The 24,770-nt window shown below is 45.6% G+C and overlaps 1 protein-coding gene across 1 annotated transcript in view; it reads left to right on the forward strand.

Moving 5' to 3' along the window:
• Nucleotides 1–24,444, forward strand: part of meis1b (Meis homeobox 1 b) — an 81,086-nt gene extending 56,642 nt beyond the window's left edge. Inside the window, exons 10-13 of the mRNA XM_084021221.1 lie at nt 14,740–14,802; nt 16,698–16,783; nt 17,509–17,607; nt 23,500–24,444. Of these exons, the coding sequence (XP_083877347.1) occupies nt 14,740–14,802; nt 16,698–16,783; nt 17,509–17,567 (208 nt within the window). The 3' untranslated portion in view covers nt 17,568–17,607; nt 23,500–24,444. The remainder of the gene's footprint in view (nt 1–14,739; nt 14,803–16,697; nt 16,784–17,508; nt 17,608–23,499) is intronic.
• The last annotated feature ends 326 nt before the right edge of the window (nt 24,445–24,770 follow it).

Here is a 24,770-nt window from a genome sequence, read left to right on the forward strand (position 1 = left end):
TCTATGTTAGGAGTGACATATCGTTGTGGATTTACGTTTGTGGAGTTCCACACAGGCAGCATGTGGTGGAGGTCGATGGCTGTTGTTGTTAAAGCCATTAAAACTAAGGCCTTTTTTATAGTTCTTTTGTTGCGGTTTTGTTTTGTTTCAATTTCATAGTCATTTTGAGCCGAACCACGATGTTTCGTACGAAACCTAAACAAGCAGTCTGTTGCCAACAACAAAATGTTTTTCTGGCAACATAATTGAGAGTGCAGTTCATGCACTTTGATGACATATTTGTACTCTGAATAGAATGAAAAGATAGGAAAACAACAACAACGTTAACAAAACAACAACAACAAAAATTCCCCAAAATGCAGATTTATAAAAGCAGCAGCTGCACATTAATATCCACTCATCATTATTCTGTAAAAAATAATTTCATTGGACTGATCATATACCCATTTAAACCTTAATATTTAGTACTTTTTCACTATGCATTTGGCATTTTAAGTTGTCCTTGTTAGCAAGAAGCCCAGCTTAGAAATGCACAGCCGGCTTGCTGTCCCGCGTTTGCAAATAAATGCTCTGTGTTTTTCAAGTAGCCTGTTAATTGGGTGCAAGCATGACCGGCCGGTGCCATAAAATAAGGCTGCTAACTAGCCGTTTTAACCCTAGGTTGCACTGTAAAAGGTAGAAAGGGGCCCTATGTCCTTGTGCGGCTACTCTTATCAGAGAGATGGCTATCAGCACTTGCTTAGTGTTATTAGCCATGTCTAATTAAAGGGGCTGGTAACTGAGGCAGGGTCCAGGCTGAGCGTGTTTGATCTGAGCGGCCCTTAAAATAATCCTTGAAAGTATCAGTTAGTTAATAGGTGTGGGCATGAAAGGCAACGGGCAGCCGAGAGAGAGAGAGAGTGAAAGAGCCAGACGGAGTGAAAAATAGATGAAGAGAAAGAGATGGAGAGAAAGAGATGGAGAGAAAGAGATGAGACATGATAAACCACCATTACCAGCAGCCTAATGATGTTAACATTATTCCCAGCCATTGTTCAATCTGAGACCTCAGAGACACACAGACGTTAGATTATGGTATGGTGTATCACTCTATGGAGAATTCATTTAATACCAGCCAAACACACACACACACACACACACACACACACAGGCAGAAAAAGGCCTCCTGACCAGAGGGAATCCTGTCGAGGTTATCAAATCACGTGACCCCTCTGAAATCCATGGGGGATCAATTCTTACAGCTGAGATAAAACCAAGCTGAGCATGTGTGTGTGTGTGTGTGTGTGTGTGTGTGTGTGTGTGTGTGTGTGTGTGTGTGTGTGTGTGTGTGTGTGTGTGTGAGTCAGACAGACACAGTCACATGAACAGTAGCTTGGTCACTTAAGGCTGACTGTGTGCTCTCATTCTGTTTGTTGTTTTTTATTGGTGGGGGATAGCAACGCACCCTGAAGGTGTTGGTGTGTGTGCGTTGTGTGTGTGTTTGTGCATGACCAACACACACTGTGTAAGTCGTGGGAGGTTAATCTTGGTTTGTGGAAGATGTTCTGTGTGTGTGTGTGTGTGTGTTTGTGTGTGTGTGTGAGAGAGAGAGAGAGGGGAACCGGGGGTGGTTAATCTAAGGGGTATTAGCTGTTAAACCCTGCATGCTGGGATCCCGCTGCCCCCTCACATTTCGTTGTATACAAGTGTGTGTGTGTGTGTGTGTGTGTGTGTGTGTGTGTGTTTGTGCCTGCTTGTCCAGAGGCATATTTCCACGCACGGTTTTTCGAGCGAGCGAGCAGTACATTGAAGCATGGAAGGGTGATTGAGAAGGGAAACAATAAAGTGAAAAGATGGGGTGATGGAGAGAGAAAGACAAAGAGAGAGAGAGAGAGAAAGAAAGAAGAAGAGGAGGAGAAAAAAGGGATGACGAGAAGAAAGAAAGATAGACGGAGAGACAATAAGAGAGAGAGAGAGAGAGAGAGAGAGGTTACGTTAGGGGAACTGCCATTTTGCAGGCGTGTTGTTCTGCTGGTTGGGAAGCCCCGTCATTGGGTGTCTCCATAGCAACCCCCGGTGATGTTACCTCCTGACCCACTGATTTGGTGAAGTCAATTTCCCTAGCTGTGATTCTGTTTGTCAGTGCTCTTGATGAACACACACTCTCTGTCTAACCCACCTACCCCCCCACCACACACACACACACACACACACACACACACACACATTTTCTCATGTGTTCACTTGCATCAAATCAGGTCTGACTGTGACAACAAGCCAAAGAGGGCTTCGGGAAGCAAACAAACACTTAGAGGGAACGCGTTTCACGGTCACACGCCGGCCATCAGCGCTGGATTGGAGTGGAAAAGGCCGCAGATGAACCGCGGGGTCATTCAGTGGTGTTTGTTGTCCCGACGGGGGGTCAGACCTAACGAGGAAAATCACACACATCTGAAGGTTACAACATTTATCATTATAATCACACACTCTCCCTTCCTCTGTCTGTCTGACAATCACTCTGCTGTCCTTCACATATACTGTATACTCACACACTCCCTCCCTCTCTCTCTCTCTCTCTCTCTCTCTCTCTCTCTCTCACACACACACACACACACCATACTGTAGACGTGTTAACACACATGTCGGTGTGTATTATTGATGAGTGAGCACACGGTAGGGCTCAGCAGATTAAATAAAAATGCTAAAGGCCAGCAAGGGGGCGCAGATCACTCATGAATTATTGGCAGAAATACGCTGCACCAGGGAATCTCAATTTGAATGGAGAGAGCGTGCACGTGATCATGCATGTGCACGTATACGCAGCACAATCATATATTGGCTACTGTACACACACGTGTGTATGTGTGTATTTTTTATATATACACACACACTGAAACATGCACAGAAATGACATGTCACACACTTCTAGGTGAGGGGTGTGTACACAGAGTACAACGGTCTATTGTCTCCACACACCCATAAAGCACACACACACAGGTGAAGTCACCACCTGACACAAACACACTCCAACAGTTAAATGCTCCTTTTTTTTTAACTTACATGCAACGGAAAACCCGGTGAAGTTATATGGAGATGCATTCATGTCCATGGAATGAAATGTAAAACGCAATATGTTTAATACACAAAGAACAGCCTGTTAAACGTTTGTGTTTGCAGGATTACATCTTGCCATGGGTTTAATTAACATCTCATTATGGTTTGCCATGCTGACATGAGAGGATGAGAGAGATCTGTTTATTCTAACAGTGTCCTTGAACAACACAACATTTCCCTCCGTTGTTTAACAGCTCAAAGTGTCTCTCTCCCTCTGCCTTCTCTTTCTCCGGCTGCCGTCAGTACCTCTGCTAAATTCTCCTAACGCTCCGGTGATGTAAAAATCGATGGTGGGGTCATCAGGTTTCCCTTGTTGGCCGCCCCTCCCCTTCCTGCCTGCAATTTAATAATGCCCCTTTAAAGGCAGTGTTTAAGCCTCGCCGGGCGATTGTTTTGTCAATAAGACCTCCTTTTACGAACGTCTTAAAAGCATGGGAGAGGGACAGGGAGAGAGAAAGAGAGAGAGAGGTAGTATTTAAGAGGGCTGAGTGGACAGAGGTTAAAGGGAAGGAGCGGTGTGGCACGTACATACAGTATACGCCGCTTATCGGGTTTCTGAGAGGACGAGCTGAGGGAGAGGAAGGGGTGAGGGAAGGAGGGGTGAGGCAGGGTGAGAGGAAACAGTGATGTTCATGCTAATACTGCATTAAAAATAGAGGATCATTCTGCTTTATTATAACTGGGGTCTTATATTGTTGGGTTGTATGGCAGCCGTGATGACAATGTATTGTTCTGGAAACAATGTGTCACAGTTAAATTCAGGCAGGCCAAGAAACGCTGTCAGACGATCAGACGTTTTAAATGACTGAAAGGTCAACGGTGACATCATCCCGAACTGTTTACAAGCCATAAACTCCCTTATTAAACTATAACGTTTACAGTACTTATTATAGTTGATATCGTAATCCCATTCCAATGACGATTTCTTACAAACATTAATTAACATTACATTCATTTCCACTTGATTAGATATTATTAGTTAAATTGGACTGACTGATACTTATATTGTTGTGCGATGTTAAAAAAAAAATGGTTTTCTCGTAACTCTGTCTTAGCACCTGTCTGTTATTTTTAAACAATAATTATAATAATCCAAACCTACCTGAATTTATTTCATGGTGTTTTGCAAGTCTGCATTTTACAACACTGGCCTGCAAATAATTCAAAATAAAAGCCTGTCGAATATGAACTTTTCCCATGGCCTAAAAATATTGAAACTGTAGTAATGTCGCTGATGATGCCAACGTACCATCAAAAGGTCATTTTCACAGTTTGGCTGCCGATTTTTGCTGTGAACCACACATGGAAAAAAACCAAAGGAGAACTGGAATCTCCAGAAGATAGGCAGCACAGAGGCTCTGTTAACATGGCGGCCTAAATAAAAAGCAAGCGGTCGGAGGACGCCAGCGTTAGCTTGTTCCTCTGTGCTGTGAGAGCTGGCAGATATACGTTTGGTGAGCTCAATGTTATCACAACGGACAGAACCGATGGCTAAACTTCCACTCAATAAATCAGACCCAGGTTGTAATAAAGCAGAAAGCTGCTTTAAACAATGAGAGACGGAGACAAACAGGTCGAGTGAGATGATTTGCATGGTTCAGTATGTTGACAGGCTAAAGAGAGAGATGCTGGAACTTGTTCACAGAAACACTTCTGAGGTGTGTGTGTGTGTGTGTGTGTGTGTGTGTGTGTGTGCGTGTGCGTGTGTGTGTGTGTGTGTGTGTGTTTTGGAATTAGCAGGCCCAGTTTCAGTCCATGCCCTAGAGCCTGTTTCACACACTGCAGCTCTGTCAAGTCGCTTCAACCTGAAACTCCCTGACATTACAGCAAATACCACACACACATGAACACACACACACACACATGAACACACACACACACAAACATGCAAACACACGCGTTTCACAAGAAATGACCTCACCCTCAGATTTCAACACATTGTCAAAATGTGAAAATCATTCTAAAAACAATATTTCCGTCTGAAGTCTGTTGCTACCAAATAGGAATCTTCAGCCTGTGTAGACACGACCCCGTCTTAACTGTATTGTGTCAACACAAATGTGTGTAGACGTGTGTGTGTGTGTGTGTGTGTGTGTGTGTGTGTGTGTGCGTGCTTATACATATAGGTGTCCATGTGCAAAGACACACTGAACCAAACACCCCCCCCTCCTCCCTCGCTCTCTGTTTCTCTTACATCACAGCACGCCGCCCGAGGCCAAACCTGCATTTCTCTTCATTCTCCTCTCTCTCTCTGGCTTTTTTATTCCCTCCTCTTTTCTCCCCACTCCTCTCCCTCGCTTTTCAACCCTCTTTTGTAGAAGTAGAGGGGGGTCCAGAAACATGAAAGGAGGCAGAACGTGAATGCCAGGGTCTGAGCTGAAGCACACATGGCTGTTGTCGCCGCCTTCAGTCAGTTGTTGTTCTCACACTGATGGTTTTTTTTCTTCTCTCTTCTTGCCGTGATGATCAAACGCTGTTGTGAAGGGAAACGATGGTGACGTGGAGTGAGTGCCACAATTAGGAAAAATATAATTAGCAGGCGGAAGGCTGACATTGATTTCATGTGATTCAGATAAGTGATGGTTCTATGTAAAGGTTTTTTTTGGACAAAGCATCAAATGATGAGGCCAACAGACTGTTTGTGTTGGCACTCGCAGTTGGCGACCGTCAGCCACCGTTGAGGAACTAAACCAGGGATTGTCCTGAAATCCTGCAGACATATTCACCATCATTAAAGCTCTAAGTGACTCTTAGAAAACATATCAAATTATTTGCTGGTTGGTTTCCTTTGCTAGGTATAACAAGTACATTTTTAAATGTACAAATGTAAATACATAAAAAAAAATGTCAAAAAGTCACTTTCTGTTATTATACCATCATTTTTTTTTTCAAATTGTTCCACTTGGTGTTTGCTGACTGTGGACGTAAAGTGCCTAAATGTGCCTTGCTAGTTTCTGGGCAGTCAGAGGGATCCCCACAGCGACTGCTGCTGTGAGCCAGCGGGGGGAAGTGACACGCACAGAGACAGGATATGACACGGGCAGTATGGGGGGATTTAGGTCAACCGCTGTGTGTTTGCAGCACTCCCGACCGCAAGCACTGTCAGCAATACTGGCTCTGTGTGACACTGGTCATCTGTGTGTGTGTGTGTGTGTGTGTGTGTGTGTGTGTGCGCGGACTGAGATTGTTTTTTTTTCTTGGTGGCTAAATCTGTGTATTTATTTGTGGCGGACGCCGACACACGCCGTATGTGTTTACATGCAAACCCATGTGCAGAAACACACGGCAGCTAACAGGGCTTCTACATACTCGGCACACAATCTCTCGGCACACAGTCGCAGAGGCACATGGGGTTTTCGATCCAAGCCCAAAGGCTAAAGGACACAGACTGTGGCCAATGTTGTGTTTGTGGAGCGGGCAGTGTGGGGCGGCCATGTTGTTTCTGGGTGAAGCCAGGCTTCCAGCCATCCCCTCTCTCTGGCAGTGATGGATGACTGGACGGACGGAGTCCAGGACCGTCTGGATGTGTGTGACAGGAAGCAGGAACAGAGAGAGAGAGTGATGAGGTCACATGTGACAGCTACACGCTCCCTCATGATGTCATACTCTTCTTCTCTGCCTTTATTCCTTTGCTTCTTTCTTCTTCTTCTTTGTGTCTTGTGGAACTTTCACCTCCGTGGCCAGAGGCATCATGATTTCTTTGTTTTTGTCCTTTCTACTTTTTGACATACTATATGAAGACTTTTTCGGATGACATATTATACCATGACTCTAATATGTTTTCAGGTCGACTGCGATATGTCAGGAACGAACACATCATAACTCAAGAATTCATATGCTAATTCCTAGCATCACTTTTGCACGCGTCAGTAGTGATGTACGCTCGTTACACACAAAGTGGCTTTTCAAAATGAACATCAAATTAGATTAAAGCAACAAAACCGCTTAGTTAGGTTTAGAAAAAGAGCGCAGCTGACGTTAACTTGACTGACTAGCAACGTTTCAAACAGGACACTAACTGCAGTCTCCTGAAGTCCTGTGTTTGTGTATCCTGTCCACCCTGTGTGGACTCTCATCTCTCACTTCTGTCGCCCTACCCATAATTCAGCGGGTGAGTGCGTCACACACAGACCCTAATAAGTCTTGGTGTCAGGTGCCAAGGAGCACTGGCTGCATTATTTGACATCAGTCACTGACAATTTCACTGACAAATGTCTAATTAGATAAAATGATGAAGTGATGTCATCCTGGACGGACGTGGATGTAAGCTGCATCTAGAACAAACCACGGCCGCGCGCTAATTCTGGTTTGCGGCTCCCTCGCGCCCTCCGCTTGTGTTTCGCAGTTTGGTGAGGCCTGTTTAGAAGTCAGCGAAGGTTGCAAAGCCAATGAGTTCATTTATATTTTCCAAGTGGCCAACGTTTCCTCTCTAAAACTCCGCGAGGCACCTGGTTGTCATGGACACACACATACACACTAAACACACTGAGCTCCTCTCCAGTTTGTGAGTGTTTGAGCCTGTCGCTCCACTCTGTAAAACCCGCTTTAGTGCGAGATTCATGGCTCTCTTAATGGACACTGAGCTCTCGGGTAGTGGAGCAACAGGGAGTTGTGTGTGTGTGTGTGTGTGTGTGCTTACATACTTGTATTTTATGTGTGTGCAGTAATGGGGATTAAGTGACCCCGTGGCTGCTCTCACTCTAAAGCTCCTTTTAAATTTCACACTGTTTTCTTATGTTACCCTCCATATGTGGCTCTGGATCCAGCTAATCCACCTCATGTTATTGGGAGCTGGATGAGCGGAGCAGCATGTACTGATCAGTGGGTGTGTCTGTGCACAACTATGCGTGCTTTTGGAGATGGTTCAGGAGCGCTCTGCCTGCCAATACAGACTCATGTGCGTCGCTGACTCAAGGCCTCCAGTTTAATAACAGCCTCAGACGTGGTCACGTGACTCCCGCACGACCTCACGTCAACCGTAGTCCTCAAATGTGTGCGTTTCATATTGTGTTTTATGAGTCTGTGCGTGTGTGGACGTGCATGTGTATTTGTTTTCCATCACGACAGGACAGCTAACGACGATGTAATGTGTAAGGAACCACACCTTCTCCACCGTTTTTTTTTTCTATAGGAAGAGGAGGATCATGGGACCTGTGTTTGTGTGTGTGTGTGTGTGTGTGTAGGAGTGTTACTTGGGGAACGTAGCGGTTTGATTGGTCCGCGCAGCTTTAGGGAAACGGTGAACTATGCTACTCGCTGACAAGTGAGCGCATGTAGCAGAGTGAGTGTGGAGTATGTTTGTAACTCTGCATGTAGGTGTCTATACGTGTTGAACGCTGCACAGACAAATCAAGGACAAAACAGTCTCTTACACAATGTTAGGTATGGCTTACTCATAGATAATGTGTTTGCACGATCCACATCTCAACCTGGGAGGAGGGCCTAAACCATTCTGAACCTACAGCTCCTTTATAGCAACTATTGAGAAACATAAAGTTAAAGGAGTATTAATATGTCAGCAAACCATCTTCTATGTAAAAATATAGTGTAGTAATGTCTACCTGAACAGAGAATGACGTCCTTCCCTCTGTGTGTGTTGTTATCGGAGCTTGGCTCGCTCGCTCCACATTGCACTCATACGGCAGCTGACAACAGCTGCTAAAGTTGTTCTGACCAACAGTGTAGCACCCACCCTCCAGTTCCCCCCACAGGTAAACACTGTTAGCACGTTTGTGCTTTTAGCGGTGTTAGCACCGTTATGTACGAGCCACCTGGCACAGGCGTCGCCATGTTGAGAGCTGTTGAGAGGCAATCGAAATGTTCCCAATCTTGTATCTTGCGCCTCTAACAAAAAGATCAAGATTAATGCCCCTCGTGAAAAGACTTAAAGTCACAGCCTAAAACACTGTAGCAATATATCACGACGTGTCAAACGCAGCGCTTGTAGATGTAAATTCAATCTTCAGAGTTTTGAATACTGTCCAAGTTGTTAAGCAGTATTGGCCCACATACAAATCATGCAAACACTATAAAAGCAATGCAAAGTGAATTGGAGAACTGGTGATGGATTTGTGTGTGTGTGTGTGTGTGTGTGTGTGTGTGTGTGTGTGTGTGTGTGTGTGTGCGTCTGATAGAAATAGAGAGTCTTATCCACAAGCAGCCACATTAGTTTATTAAGATAAGCCCAAGCATCTAATCCCGGCATCTGACCTGAGAACGACACCGTGGAGTTGACAGAGAGACAGAGGGAGGGAGGAGGGAGGAGTGAGGGAGGAGGGAGGGACATGTGGGCAAAAAGAGAAGCAGGTGATTTACGAGTTAACTTGTCAACTGAGGAGAACAAGGTGAGAAACTCATAACTCTAATTCCCACACACCCACATATGCACACAGTGTGCAGGTACGCGCACTAAAATGCCCCTCCCCCTCCGCCCGCTGTGCATAAGAGAATATGCGAGCGCTAATAAAATAAGGAATTACTTAAGAAGATGGAGATGTGCTGGGACACAGGAGCTGTAGTACAGTTCAGCAGGGAGACGAGGTGTGACAGGAGAATGGGGATGGAGTGGCCTCACATGCTGATCTGCCTCGGTATGATTTGTAACCGTATTTGTGTGACACTGCTCGTATTATCTTTGTGTAGATACGATTTGTATAGACATGTGATAGGTCAAAATAGTTAGACACAATTTAGATTAAATAACAGAGCATTGTTTTACTCTGTGTGTGTGTTCACCAGTGAGTAAGAAGGATATATGGGCAAGGCGTTATTTTTTAATTGTGGTTGAGCAGCAGACAATCGATAGTGACAACCTAATGATGAGTTGCATGATTCTACCCGTCAGAGCTCACTTTCTTATTTAGTGCTTTTAAATCACATTGATTGGCAGCTAGGACAAGTGTGTGGTTACACAGTTATTTTAAGCCGCTCTCGGATTTGAATATGCATGTAAAACCTCCATCGGTGCGCGCTCACATCCAGCACCAAGTCCTGATGGGTGTGTGTGTGTGTGTGTGTGTGTGTGTGTGTGTGTGTGTGTGTGTGTGTGTGTGTGTGTGTGTGTGTGTGTGTGTGTGTGGCTGGGATATCCAGCTGTGTAAATGTGACTTGTGTGTGCAGGCCTGTGTATGCGTGTGCACATTCTCTCGGATTACTAATGTAATATTGGTAGTGAGTGCAATAGATGTGTATATATATATTTATATATACATGTATGTGTGTGTGTGTGTGTGTGTGTGCCAATTGCGTGTGTTTCTGCGAGTCATGTTACTAATATAATATTGGTAGTGGGCTCAGGATGTGTGTGAGTATGTGTGCCACAGAAATTGAGAACTCCACATGAATTTAAATCGACGAGCTTGCGGAGTAACCTTTTGTATATCCAATCTGCATCTTTCCACTGCTCGTTATTAAATTATCCCCTAATTGGTCACGCAACAAAGGCAGCTGATGAAAAAGACAATTTCTTGCTTTTAATTGGGCATTTCACGTGTGCTTCGTGTACACCTGTGTGCGGCTGCCTCCGCTCAGTGTGTCGGTGTGTGTGTGTGTGTGTGTCTCGGGTGTAATGAGAATAGGACATTAGCAAGGGCTTGGCAGACGCCGTCGCAATCAGTTCCACTCTTTCCAGAGAAGGAGGGAGAGGGGAGGGAGGATTAATCCAGACAGTAGCAATCTCAGAAGGAGAAATAGATTGGAGGCAGGACAACAAAGAAAGCTTCCTCGTGCGGCTTTTAAGAACCTTCACTTCTGCTGAAAAACATATGGCCGACATCTATTTTTGATCCACCGCACCACAGGGGCCTACGCTGTCTCCAAGGAAATCACATTCCCGCACAACTACTACTACTAGGCAACAAACGGGACACTAACAGCCGTCTCCTGGGTGAAAGTCCTACAACCTCTCCTCCCTATGCAGATTTCTGTGGAGTCTTTTGAAAGTAATTTGCGATACGCCAAGAGCAAACATAATCTGTGACAAACTGTGTTTCCCATCGAAACGTGATTCACAAAGCAGGTCGGCTGTGTGGGAACGTCATGTGTGGGAGACCAGGCTGGTCTAGCATGTTTGCCCACACTGGGAATCACGCTGGCAGTGTTCACACCGTGCTGGATTCCCTGAGCGACACGAGGCCAGGTTTTATTCTGAGTCATTTTCCTTCCCCCCGCTTCTCTTTTGGTGTGTTCTTTTTTTCGGCCCAACTTTAGGCGTACCACCAGTGGTGTGTCACGCCAAAATAGCCCAGCTATTGTTGCACCGAGCGGAGCTGAATAGTGCAGCTCATTGTGTTGTGATGGGAGGCAGGGGAATGAACAGGCCATAAACACTGGCCCTATAGCACCCAGGGGTCGTGCAAAGGTGAAGCCTCACTCCCCCTAATAGAGGAGCTCCACTTTTCTGTTCTCTCTCTCCATCACCCTTTATCTCCCTCTAAGTCGTATTTCCTCCCTCTCGATTCCTCCCTTCTTCCCTCCCTCACCCCTACCTCTCTCTTCCTCTCTGTCAGCTTATTAACGGTCACAGCAAGAGTGTCTGGTTTGCAGAGCAGAGCCCCTTGCCTTTTCTTTTTTTTTCTTCACCCCTCTCTCTCTCACTCCCTCCCAGTCTCCCGCTCTCCATCGCTCCGTTCCCCTGGCTGCTATTATGAGAGGCATTTTATCCTTTGTTCCAGCCCCCATGGTGCATCTGGCCTCAGATATGGGGACGACGGGGACAGGAAACCGGCGAGAGTTTTTGCGAGGGGGAGGGGGGTGTGGTGGGTTCGTTGCTGGGAGGTGGACCGCCAGTTTCCACCATACAGGGAAGGAATGATAAGGAGGGAGCGAGCAGGAGAAGGAAACAGATACAGAAGGGGGACGGAGAGGGAGATATGAGAGACCAGTAATTGTAGGACTGGTAGCAGCAGCAGCAGGATTATTACTTCATTCATACATGGTGTATTTAATCCTTAGAGAAAATGAGCAGCGGTGCCATATTTGTGGGAGGTCACGTCGAGTTACAAGTCCATTACATTGCTCCCTGAGCTCCATTGTAGCAGGAACAAACGCCTGACTTCCCGAGAAGTGCACACCTATTGCCAAAACAACCTGCTTTGTTGCATCAGCGTATATTTGAGGGGAAGGTGGAAGGAACTACATATTGCAGGGGAGGGAAAAAAAAGAGGAAGGAGGCGATGAGACAGAAATGAAGCAGGAGGTGAAAAGAAGGAGAGGTCAACAGTTAGCCAACAGGGGTAGCGAGGGAGGCAGGCAGGGAGGGAGGGAGGGGGTGGGGGGGGTGTTGGTGATAAAACTCCAGACGTTCCCTCATTTGATGGTGCTGTGCCATGTCAGTGCATTCTCACATTCCTCCCGAGCTCTTTCTGTCTCTCTCGCCTCAAATTCCAACTCAACATTATTGTAACAAATAGGCAACCAAATGACCAAAAACACGCAGCCCAGAGCCTGATAACATACCACTTCTTTTTTTTTTAATTCTTTCTCTCTCCGTCAGATCATGTCACCACACAGAACGCTCCCCTGATGAGAATTAACAATTTTTCTAAAGCGGCTTACAAGATATTACAGTGCAATTATACATAAAAACAATGCAAGGGAGCAATTAGGCTGCAAATCATTCTCCCTGTCTCCTGCTATCTGTCTCTGCCTCGCCGTTACCCTGCAGCTCCGTCTGTAGAAGGTGATACAGGAGAGATAGTGGGTAGAAAATAAAGGAGGAGCACCGTAAAGCAGTTAGAAGAAGAAGGAACATTAAAGAGGTATATAGCCATTAACTTATTAGTGGTCAAACAGATGCACCAGCTAGCCTCCTTTTATTTCTGTTCCCCCTCCTCTCCTTTCTTTAGGCCCCTTAAATGCTTAGTGCAAGTGTTGCGCGACTATTGTTTCCCTAAAGTTCAGCTAATGCTCCCCCTTTTGAGAGATGAAATGGCAGTGTCCGGTGGGGCAACAGCAGGAACACATAAATCAAGTCAGAAGCCCCAAGAGCCCTCTCTCCTCGGGGTCATCACAGGTCAAGGGGTCATTTCACAAGGGGTTAGGCTGAGCAAGGCCAGAGCGCCGCCTGTGTGACTGTGTGCGAGGGCGTCAATGTGTGTGAATGGACGAGGCCGAGAGATTAAGGTTGTGTCCGAAATCACTCACTCATTCACCGCTCCCTGCCTACTATCCAGGGAGGTTTATGGAAAGGCCTACTGAGCTCATTGTGAAAGAAAAAAACACAAAGAAACACTTTCTTTCGGAGACTACTCGCCTCATTCTGTGCCGTTAATTACATCACCGCTGTCGCACAATTAAAACGGCTGCTGGATCATCCATAATAATTACCGGCACAATGTTTTGTAATAAATGTATATTACTTTTATATTATTTACATATATTCCTTGTAATCAGTGTTCCATATCAACATTCAGGTTCACAGTAAGTTTAATCATGACACCACATCAACATTTAAATCTCCAACAGTGTATAGCAACTTCTTTTTAAAAACCTTTTTCTCCCATAATTAAGGGAATTTCAATTATATATGCGAGCACTGCACAAGAAGGCTATCCTTATGGAAACATCCGCACCTGAGTAGAAATCAATATGTAGGTCTTCACGGTGTGGATGTGGACAAAATCAATCAAACTACCGTAAATAACAGGCCAATGTGAGGTCATTTGACATGCGGATGAGTGTCTTCAACATAAACCTCTCTGGCACACTTATTGCTAGTGTGCCGTTGGTTGCCTACCCCTGTTGTTGTTTATATTTTGTTTAGTTGCCACATTGAGTGAATTGAAGTTCCCCTGGTAAGCAGTGATGCAGCAATATGACTTTTATTTTGAAAGGTAAGAACAGAAGTATTGTCAATATGCAGGGAATAAGCATATTTTCACAAATGACTGAAAAACAAAAGTTTGAATAAAAGTAGTTTGATCTGTGTGTCCAGTTAAACATGAGCAAGTAGCTGATTTCATGTGCTTGGATTGGAGGTAACAGGGTGAAGCTTTTAGTCCAAGCCCCCTATGTGGACCAGCTAACCCAGATCCTGCTGCTGTCACTAAGAATAACAGAGTAACACGCGGCCACCTCTCTGAACAGAGTAGCAACCAAAACAATGCCTCTCACCTCACCGGCGGCAACGCCACATGCGTCCGTCGGCAACGCCGCCGCTCTCAAAGCCGAGCGTGTTAAACAGTCAGAGGATCTCAGCTCGTCCGTGAAGCGGCTCGAAGCGGGATGGGTCGACGCGTTTCAAACAGAGGCGGAGGTAGATTGAGAATCCCGGGTAAGCCTCGCCCCACAAAGACCCCAGTGTTCATGTGACTGTGTGTAAACTGAGGCTGAGCAAGTTGATACAAGTCTGCGTTTTGGAAGACAACTGTTAAAATGTTAAAATGGGACTCTACCGAGGCTTTACCGGGGCTCACGGCTGCTTAGGGGAGAATCATATCTCCGTATCACCGCTATGATTGGCTGAGAGAAACACAGGCGGTGTTTTTGTTTTCGTGCTGTGTGCCAAGATTTTCAAGGTCTTAGTCAGCATTTTTTTTGCCCGATCTTGTTATGAGGAATACACTGACTGTGTTTCTGTTTCTTTGTCCCTTCTGCTTCCTCCTCCTCCTCCTCCCTCTTTCCATCCATCCTCTTCCTCTTCTCCAGGTTCATTAACGCCAGGAGGAGAATAGTCCAGCCCATGATTGACCAGTCAAACCGTGCAGGCAAGTCTCCTATAGTTACTGTATTCAAGTCACGCAGGCGAAAGCCGTCCACCCTCTATGCACCCGGAGGCCCCTCAGCTGGTAAATACAGGACCGATACCCCCCATCCTGGAATGTCCAAACCTCCCAGGGCTTTCCCCTTCACTGTCGTGACTGACCACTAAAATCAAGAACCAAAACATCTCAACATTAACAGTAACCATTAATCAACTTTAACGTGTCTTTTGAAGTGAGGAACGATTTTATTAATTACAAAATATAATCATTTGGCTGAAAACGAGTTAACGGCGAGTATATTTATTTTTCTCAGCCCGAGACAAAACTAGCTGTGTTCTCAGTAAAGTTTGCTCTTAACCCTTTCCTCCCCCCTTCGCCGGCCAGGCAAAGGAAAAAAAACACTCAACCCTTCCTCCCCGGCCCAAACCAAAACATAAAGAGAACTACACCCGTTTCTTTTTTTGGGTGACCGTTGTTTGGCTTCTTGGCTCCAGACCTGTTTTTACCCCCCGTCACTCCTTTAAACTCCCCCCTCAACCCTATTTGTGGCTGTTTCAGGGAGCGAGGGGAATGAGAGGTCCCCCTGGTGCATGGCTTGGTTTGGACTGCCGTAAACTTTATTACCTGTAATAGGGGTCAGGGGTCAGGGTGGCATTAGGGGCGCAGTAAAGTTCAAAGGCATTCAGTGGGGCCGAGGTCTTGCTTTTGCTTGACTGACCCCCAAACAGCCTGAATCGAAGGTAAGTGGATTTCTATGAGAGCAGAACAATGGAGGCGAGCAAAAAATAGGAACCCTATCAGGTTTCACTTATCGTTGCTGCTCAGTTATCAGAGCTTCAGCCTGGAGCTGCTGTTCATGTGAGCATATGTGGAATCATGTGTTATGTTGAAGACTTAAAACGTAGCTGTGGTAATGGGACAAAAGTATGTTTGGATATGCAATTATTATTATTAAACTAATTTGCATACATTTTAACCAAGTTAAAAAAAATGTTTTGACCTATTAGAGGTTTTTACGGAGGCAAGTTTCGATATCTCTTGTATGACTCCATAAAAACCTGCCAACAGCCATTCAAATCTCCATGTTTTACATGTTTTTAGTGATCAAATGTTGTATAAATCAGACTATCAATGATATATGAACAAAGCCCTCTCTATTATTCAAATTATAGAGAAGAATGAAAGTGTAGAAAGTTTTGTGGATGTTAGTGCTGCTGAAGTGAAGATTTCTGCCCCAGAGTCTAAGAAATAAATCTCATAGAGAAAATGCCCTTTAAAGATCTGGATTGTTAAATGACATACATGTTGAAGACACTTCAGGTGAAAAGGGTTAACTAATTAACTAATAGATATCAACACGAAACTTCCTCAGTTGATTACTGACATTAAGACAATTACTGTATTACATGTTTTCTCAAACGTTATCATCAAATATGCATAATTGTAGATTTCGTAGAAACCTAAAGTCAACGTATTAAAATAAATGCTTTCTTTCCAGTAGTCTGAAAGAAGATTTAGACCTAAATCTGTAAATCAAATTGATGTTTGTGCCTGTAGCGTCTCACATTAAGTAGTACAACCCTGTAAACAGTTGTCCCCTCTCCCAGATGGCTGGAATCTCACCTTCGTGAACCGTAGTGTGTGTTGAACTCTCTCAGTCCGATCCCTATTAGAGCATTTAGACGCATTCAAGTCTGCCGGGGGCTTACAGTGGCGAGTGGGCTGGGCAGACACGGGGCGGAATGACGTTGAAAGACAATGGCGGCTCCCTGTGCGTGCACCGGCCAACAGATGATCCCGCTTCGGCCACTGAGCCTTAATTAAAAGCACTAATTGACCACTCTGTCCCCTCCCTCCAATCCCTCCGTCCCTCCCTCTGTCTCCCCCTCCGTCCACAGTAAGTCAAGGAGCTCCCTACAATCCAGATGGCCAGCCGATGGGGGGCTTCGTCATGGACGGCCAGCAGCACATGGGAATCAGACCACCTGGTAAGGCTTTCTCTCTGCGTGTCTGTCCCTTTCTTTCCTCCCATCTTTCTCCTTTCTTTGACTTCTCATCTCCTAACAGTAGCTCCAGGTGTCGGTGCGTCTCATACAGTATCTACCACGTTTGTCCTTTCTCACACACGTGCTTTAAGCCGGACAGTGCAGCCTAAAGACAGCCATAGACATACACACTGACTGTACACACCACTGCCCCCCCTCCTTAGACACACAAACCAGAACAGGTGTGGTCAATCACATTACACAACCATCTCCTTCCTGACTCCCACTCCCTTGCTCCGGGTCCCCCCCCCCCCCCTCTCTCTCTCCCTCTCTCCCTCTCGTTCTCTCACGCCATCAGACCTAATCCCAGAGTTTGTCCTTAAGCTCCTCTCCTCCTTCTCTATCCCCTGTTTTCTGGGATTCTCTCAAGTCTCTAACCCTATCTCACCCTCCACTCAAAGTCAGCAGGTTTGGATAAACTGTCAGGCTACTTAACCCCCCCCCCCCCCCCCCCCACTTCATTCACCACACTCAGCCTGCCACATTTAAGTCAGTGTGCTTCTCTGCTATGTGGTCTGTCAAGTTGGTTTCACAGGAAAAACCATCTCTGGTATTTACCTGCAGTGTTTGTCTCCGTCCCTTTCCGTCACACTGGTAGAAACACCTTAATGAAAACATTCAGTCTCATGTTGCACCTTTTTTTTAATTCCCTCGTCTGTGTTCCTCAGGAGCAATGGGTGGAATGGGCATGAACATGGGCATGGAAGGTCAGTGGCACTACATGTAGCCCCGCCCCCAGTCCCACCAATCGCAACACAAAGGAGGATGTAAGTAGTTGCTGTATTTTTGTATGTTGTGTGCTACTTTTTACTGTACTTATGGACCTTTCATTGTGTTATATTCAACACACTCGCAGATCTTTTTAACTCTCTGCTGTAAGCAATTTGAAGGCGTTATGGGAAAAATGGGATCTCTGACATTTTGTACCAATGGACTCCAAAATAATTATGTAAATGGAAAAGTCAGGGGAGTTTTAGTTAGTGTAAGTCCTCCTCTTGTAAATGGCTGCTCTCCAAACTTCAGAAATGTTAGAATTCTTGTTCTATCGAGGTGGATTTCACTGTTACTCTGTCTCTGACTGTCCCACCATCGGCCTGCTGATAAGAGCCTTTGATCACAACCTTGTAACTATGTAATCTGTGTGTGTGTGGTGTGTGTGTGTGTGTGTGTGTGTGTGTTGCTGTTTGGCTCTCTCACATATCCGATAGCTACAGGACCAAACATCCTTCATATCAGGGAGGAGAGCAAGGAAGGGAAGGTTTCAGGACAAAATAACAAAGAGCCATGAAGAGAGGCAGAGGGGAAGAAAACACAGGCAGTTTAAACATGTGTATGCGTGCATGTGCTAATACACAACATATAAATAGTAATTATCGATGATTGTCAATGATACGAGTAGGTTTTGAATGAGGGGGGATTAGAAAAACAAGCATTCGTGTAATGATAGAAATATGTCTATGGGAGGAGTAAGAAGGCGAATGGGGCAAAGAGGGTAGAGAGGGGTGATGACAAGGGAAGAAGGCGGGGATGGGTCGGGACAGGGGGTGGGGTTGGGGGTAAGGGGGGGGGGGGCAGGTAGGACGTTGCTATGGCAACAGACTGATTGGCAAAAATGTAAGCAGTCGTCGCTGGTGCAAGGAGAGCGAGAGAAGTGAGCGCCCCTTAAGTGTCATAAATCTGCCGGGTTGCTGTTGATGCATGAGCCACATTAATACACACACTAACCAGCTAGAGGACCCCCACCCCCACCCCACCCCCTCCCTCTCTCTGTCTTTTTAATGCTCGCTCTGTCTCTCACCCTCTTTGTGTTTATTTCTCTCACTGTCAAATTTCCTCCTATCTCTTTCACACAAACACCTTTTTTTCTTTTTGCTCTTTAATTCTCTGCCTCTCTCTCTCTTTCTCTCACCTACTCTCTCTCCCCCCCTCCCTCCCTCCCTCTCTCCCTCTCTCTCTCTCTCTCTCTCTCTCTCTCTCTCTCTCTCTCTCTCTCTCTCTCCCTCTCTCTCTCTCTCGCCCCAGGGCCAAATAGACTCCCACATAATTCTGGATGTATACAGGCTTGGTGTTGTCACAGTGCAGTGTGCATAAAGTGGCTACGGGTCCAATTGTTGTGACACACCATTGTTTGGTACAGTGTGTGCGTGTCGCGTCTGTATACCATATATGTACGTGTGTGTGTGTGTGTGTCGCGTATTGAAACGTTCATATGTGAAATATGTGCATTCGCCCACGTGTGGGGTGTACAAACGTGCGTGTCTGTGTGACTGTCTGTCTGTGTGGATGTGTGTGTATGGTAATAGGATTACTCCTGGCACAGGGAGGGGACGCAAACTAGTGCAAAATGGAGGAGGTAGCCAGCAGGGTATGGAGCTTAGCTGGGCCTAATTGACTAGATCCAAATTAAATATGCCATCACCAGAGGTGTGACCAATGGATTTGACTTATTCAGTTTACAAAAATAGAGACCATTAACCCTCCGCAGAATGTGCGTGCGCGCGCCACGGCGGAAATGCGGCGCCCTTGTTTCTGACACAAATGTCCACGACCAAAGCAGTGACGGAAAAATCTCCCATCGAATGGCATCTTTCAGGTTTAAAATGCAGGGAGACATGGTAATAGAAAGGGCTGTGCTTTCCGAATGAGACGTGTGTGTGTGTGTGTGTGTGTGTGTGTGTGTGTAAACATGAGGGCTGGTTTGCCGTGTCCAAGCTGCCTCTCTCCAGCAGCTGCTAGCCTTCCCAGCAGACCTTGCTTTAAACAGCCTCAATTTGCCTGCTGAATCTCGTAATTGGGCCACCAGAGGAATCCTCTGCGAGACGGGCGAAGCACAGAGAGGACGAGTCGGCAGCGGAAGAAAGAAGACAGACAGAGAAAGAGAGAGAGAGGGAAAGAGAGGGGTAGATGGAAAGAGGGAGGGGCGGATGAGGAGATGGCGAGCGAGAGAAGCGTAAACGACAAGAGGGAGGGGTGGAGGGAGTTAAAGGAGGGAGGAAGGAAAGGGGGGAGGGAGGACGATAGAAGCTGGAAGGGAGACGGTGGCAGAAATATGTCTCCTCTTCCTCACGATTTCTTTACAGCTAGCCGATGCTAGCAGCTAGCTTGCCTCCGTCAAATATCGCTACTTTCCTTTTTCTAGGTCAATTAAATGTAAGTGATGTGTTATATTCTTTCATGACCAATTAAATTAATAGGTTATTACAGGAGTGCGGAGGGGGTGGGTTATCATATTTGATTACGGGAGCACAGGTTCATTATATTTTATAAGCAATTTTCATTAGCGGAGTTGAGGTTTTGTTACCGCGGGGCTAAATTGAACGGTTATTGTGCCGAGCCTTGATCCAGAAGGTGTGTCTAGCAGTCAAAGCGAAACATTAGTTAAAACTAAAGCCAATTAGTCCTGCTCAGTGAAGAGCGTTATGCTTTCCACCCAGCGATGATTACAGAGCTTATATCCTCTTGCGAAACAATACACCTGTCAGCAGAGATGAAGCCCAGCAAGTGAAGCAGAAGCGAGCCGAGCCCTTTGATAGCAGCGAGAATGACTCTCGGATGACCCTTACCCCCTTTCCCTTCTTCCTCTCCCCTGCTTTCCCCTCTTCCGCAAAATTAGCCAGGGGTGGCCCCTGAAAACTGTAGTTTTCAGTTTCAGGACAATAGTTATCACAGGGTGGAAGAATTAATTATGGCGCAGAGCGTATGGAATTTCTTTCTGGCCCTCCCCGCTCTCAGCTTTTTCCCAAAATGTCGGGCAGAACGCTTGAGTGGACGCTGCCTGTAACCCCTTTGCTGCCAGACTCGGCTGGAGACCCTTTGTCCCACGATTCATTGCTCCAATCATTAAGCACAAATTTGTTAACCTTCTTGCCGAGGGGTCAAGAACCCTCCCCTCCCCTCGCCGTCGCCCCCCCGACCCTCGACTTCTCTTTCTGGTGGATGAACTTTTACTATTAACGAACAGTGGAAAAAAACAGGTGCCGATGGGGATTTGGTGCCCCCTCGTATTGTCCGTGTGAATGTGTGTCCCTGTTGGTTTGGCCCCTCCGGAATCCCCCTTGGAGTCTCAGAAAGAAAGCTCAATGTATTGATCGGCTTATTAAGTGAAAAACCTTATTAGCAACGTGTGCTCTTTCAAGCACGCATAGCGTTTATGAGGACCTCGACACGGGTTTACTTCAGTCAGAAACTTCAAGTGGCAACTCAACAGATTCTTGACTCTTTTGTTTTTATTTGAGGATATATTTTAAATTGTGTTGTGGTGTTTAATCTGCTTGTTAATGAACACAACACGATTTTTAGAAGCTCAGATAGTCACTTAAACGTAACGGCTCATTGCTTTAAGCATGAATCGCTAATGGCTCAGCTAGTTGTCGCACCACAGGTTACGTCCCTCAATAGAAAGGTCACAGGTTTGATGCCATTAGGTCCAGAAAGAGATGTAACCCCTGCAACCTTGCTGGTTGAAAGGGAGCTAATTGTAGCTAGCAGAGCTCACATAATAGCTTCTCTCACGCAGGTCGCACCTATTCTCCTCCGTAGCCCAGGTGAAAGCTGATGGATGAAGGGAATAACAAACAAGGACCCTTTGCGTTCACTCCTCTGTTGCCCTTTTTCCTGCCCGCCTTTGTGTCATCTGTAGTGGCCCTCTTGTGTGTGGCGAGCGCGTGGACGGGGGCCCCGGGCGCTCTCAGGTGACAGGCAGCCGGTCGAGCCTCACCTCTCCTCTTTGGTTTGACAACAATGGCCGTGGTTCCTCAGCGGGGACTTTAAACTAGCAGAGATGGATGGCGGCTATTGTTGGCTGTGAACACGGGAATGTAGGGAGAGGAGAGGGTGAAGGTGGATTTCTTTACTTTGTTTTTCATTCTATGAAGAGGTTTGATGGCGTGCGGCAGGTTGCATCAGTTTAAAGGGTTTGATGTGTAACGTGACATTTAGATTTTGTGATTCAAACTTTGGTCGTCTGCATAGAGGCCTTTACACACATTCATACTAGCAGCGATGCAAATTTGTGGCAGTTGCAGCACTTTTTAAAACCGACTACCAGGATCCTGTTGACCCAGAGCAGCGTCTGTCAGTCTGTCTGAGGTAAACTGTTGAATAGCCTCGGCTACTGTCAGGTATTTTATTGACTTTCCTTTTAGTGAAATGTTCTGAGTGAATTTGAGTTCCCTCCGGTAAACAGTTACACTGTATTTATTATATGTCCAGGGCTTTTATTATGAAAGGTAAGAGTGGATCTGGTCCTTGCTGACTTTGTCAATGTTGAAATTAGTAATAAAGATTGGACTACAGAGCCTCCATGTTGTTGTACACTATAGTGTATGTTTTGAATATGTCCGATCTAAAAACGTGAAAACATCACAAAATTGAATCTATCTAAAAAACAAGGTTAGTTTGAGGCGACAAGACCTCTGAGATAGGTTTAGGAAAACAACTTTGGGACACGCCGTGTCCAACACCAGTCTCACGGACCATAAGTAGTCCTTCTCAATATTTAATACTTCATGACATCAACTTCCCTTGGCATTGTTTTCATGCTGAGCGACATGAACAAATGGACAGTCGGTGTCCCTGTACACGAAACCAACTGACTGCATTTTACTATTTCGCGACCTGCCGTTAGACTGGGCTGCTCCGTTGGCTGTGTGGAAGTATTCATGATGAAAACAACAGTTTGAAGAAATATATTGATCAAAACAAAGACCTCAACACTTTAAAGCAACATTGACTCGTATGTCACATTAATACTAAGCTGAAATCATTTTCTCTTCTCAGTCAGATGCTCAGTGGAAACCATAAAGAGACAAATCAAAGGCTAATGTGATGTTTCCTTGTAGTCCAGTTAAACAGATTATGCAGGAAATGTTAAGTACAAGGGCCTCTGTATCACTTCAAGTCGATCATTTGTGTTTGGTCTCTAAGTCCTCTCCTACTGTTAAAGTAGCATTACTGAGGGTGTAGGATTAACTCACTAAACCCTCCGATGCTCGCTCGCTCTCTCTCTCTCTCTCTCTCTCTCTCTCTCTCTCTCTCAAACATCCACACAGTCTTAGTGGAGGGCAGGCTTGGCTCTGTATTCTGACCCAGATTAGCACTTTGTCGGGTTTGCAGCAGTTGCCACGTCCCACACTGCTGCTCCGGGCTCGAATCAGCAGGTCCTACCATGTCCGGGTGCCTGAAAGTGTAACACGAGAGTCTGCTTTCAGAGGTCTGGTGTGATCTGTTGTCCTGTTTAATGAATGTTTAATGACATTCAACAGTTTTCTTTTTGCGGTTAAATGCTTCCTGTCCCACTGGTGGAGACGACGCGCCGACTTTCTCAGAGCTTAATGACATTTGCATGACTTTGCACTTAGACCCGAGTTTTTCATTTGTTTATACGCTGACTGAATTTGCATTGTCGCTGCTGCCAGGCAGAGATGATCAGTAATTTGTTTCCAGTTCAAGTCATATTTCAAGTGTTTAGAGGACAAGTCTTTGATGTCGAGTGGAAATCCTGTTGGCACTGATCCCTGGACTCCGAATGGGTTTCATGGAGGATTCCAATAATAGTGATACTGTCTGAGAAGGATTGAATTGACTACAACCTGTTGGTTAAATGCAAACCCCCTCTACCTGATCATTGATTAACCGTTTTGATCTTCCCTTCTCCTCAGAACTTCTGGGCAAACCATGGGATCACGTGTCTCCCAGAGGCCTACAGGGCAACGGGAACAGGACTAACTTCCTGATGGCAACAACTAACAGCAACCCCCTCTGTCCACCTCCGAGACCCAACAACATTTTATTCGGCTGATATGTGCAACATACGGATCAACCCATCCTTGTCTATGTATCCAGCGACGGTGATGCACGGAAGATCCAACTACGTCCACCCCAGATGACCCCCCCGACCCGACAGACCCCTGCTTCTTTTCTGGTGGGCACTAGACTTCACCCCTTGCCACTGCCCACTAGGTCCACATGGATTCCTCCATTACGAGTGATTGTGATTGCGATTGTGAGCATAGACGACACACACGAGAGACACACCGTGTCCTTTGCCTGTACTTTTCGACGAATGCAGCACCTGGTGAAATATTCTAGACTCTTTGGCGAACAAAAGAGACTTCCTGTGAAGAGCACTCCACTCTTTGGGACGATGGAATTGGACCAAGGAGAAGCCAATGTCTGTATCTGACAGGACACTAACAAAGCAACAGAGGTGCCCTTTAAAAAAATAGTGGATTGCAACATGGAAGGAGGGAAAGCGAGAGAAAAGAAATTAAAAGTATAACTATATCAACCCCTAGTTTGGGAAGTGAGCGGAGAAAGAAAATATACTGTATACTGTTGTAAAATTACGCTGGACTCTCACAAGAACTGGGAATTTAAGTATTGTAAATGCTATTGTATTGTTCTGCATATTATGTTGTTTCTAATAGATTTTTTAAAAAAAGGATGTGAACTTTTTTCTCTTTTTTTTTTCTTATTTCTTTCCACACTATGTGTGTGCCGTCTCTCCATCAAATTTGACCTCCTGCCCCCTCCCTCCATTGACACACAGTGCATTTTTTTTAAAGAAAAAAAGAAAATTGAATAAACGGACAATTCGATCACTTTGTCATTTCTCCCCGGCTTTTGTTTGGATGGTAAGAGAGTGATGCCGATGTCCTGTTTGTCTGTGTTTTATTTAAACATACAGTACACACAGCCCATCCATGTACATGCAGCGTGCAGCTAATATTACTGTTGCTGCGTCGACACCTTGTAACATGAGCTCATTTACATTTTCTCATCAGTTGACGACATGTTCCTCTACTGGTAGGAAGTGTTTATTGGTATAGAACGTCATCTGACCAGTCGGGGACATGAAACTCTGATAACTCATTGGATTGACTCCAAACTAAATGAAATCAAGCTAAACCGAATTTCCAAGAAGCTAACA

The sequence above is a fragment of the Eutrigla gurnardus genome, assembly GCF_963514095.1.
Source record: "Eutrigla gurnardus genome assembly, chromosome: 11".
In the NCBI taxonomy this organism is placed as follows: domain Eukaryota; kingdom Metazoa; phylum Chordata; class Actinopteri; order Perciformes; family Triglidae; genus Eutrigla; species Eutrigla gurnardus.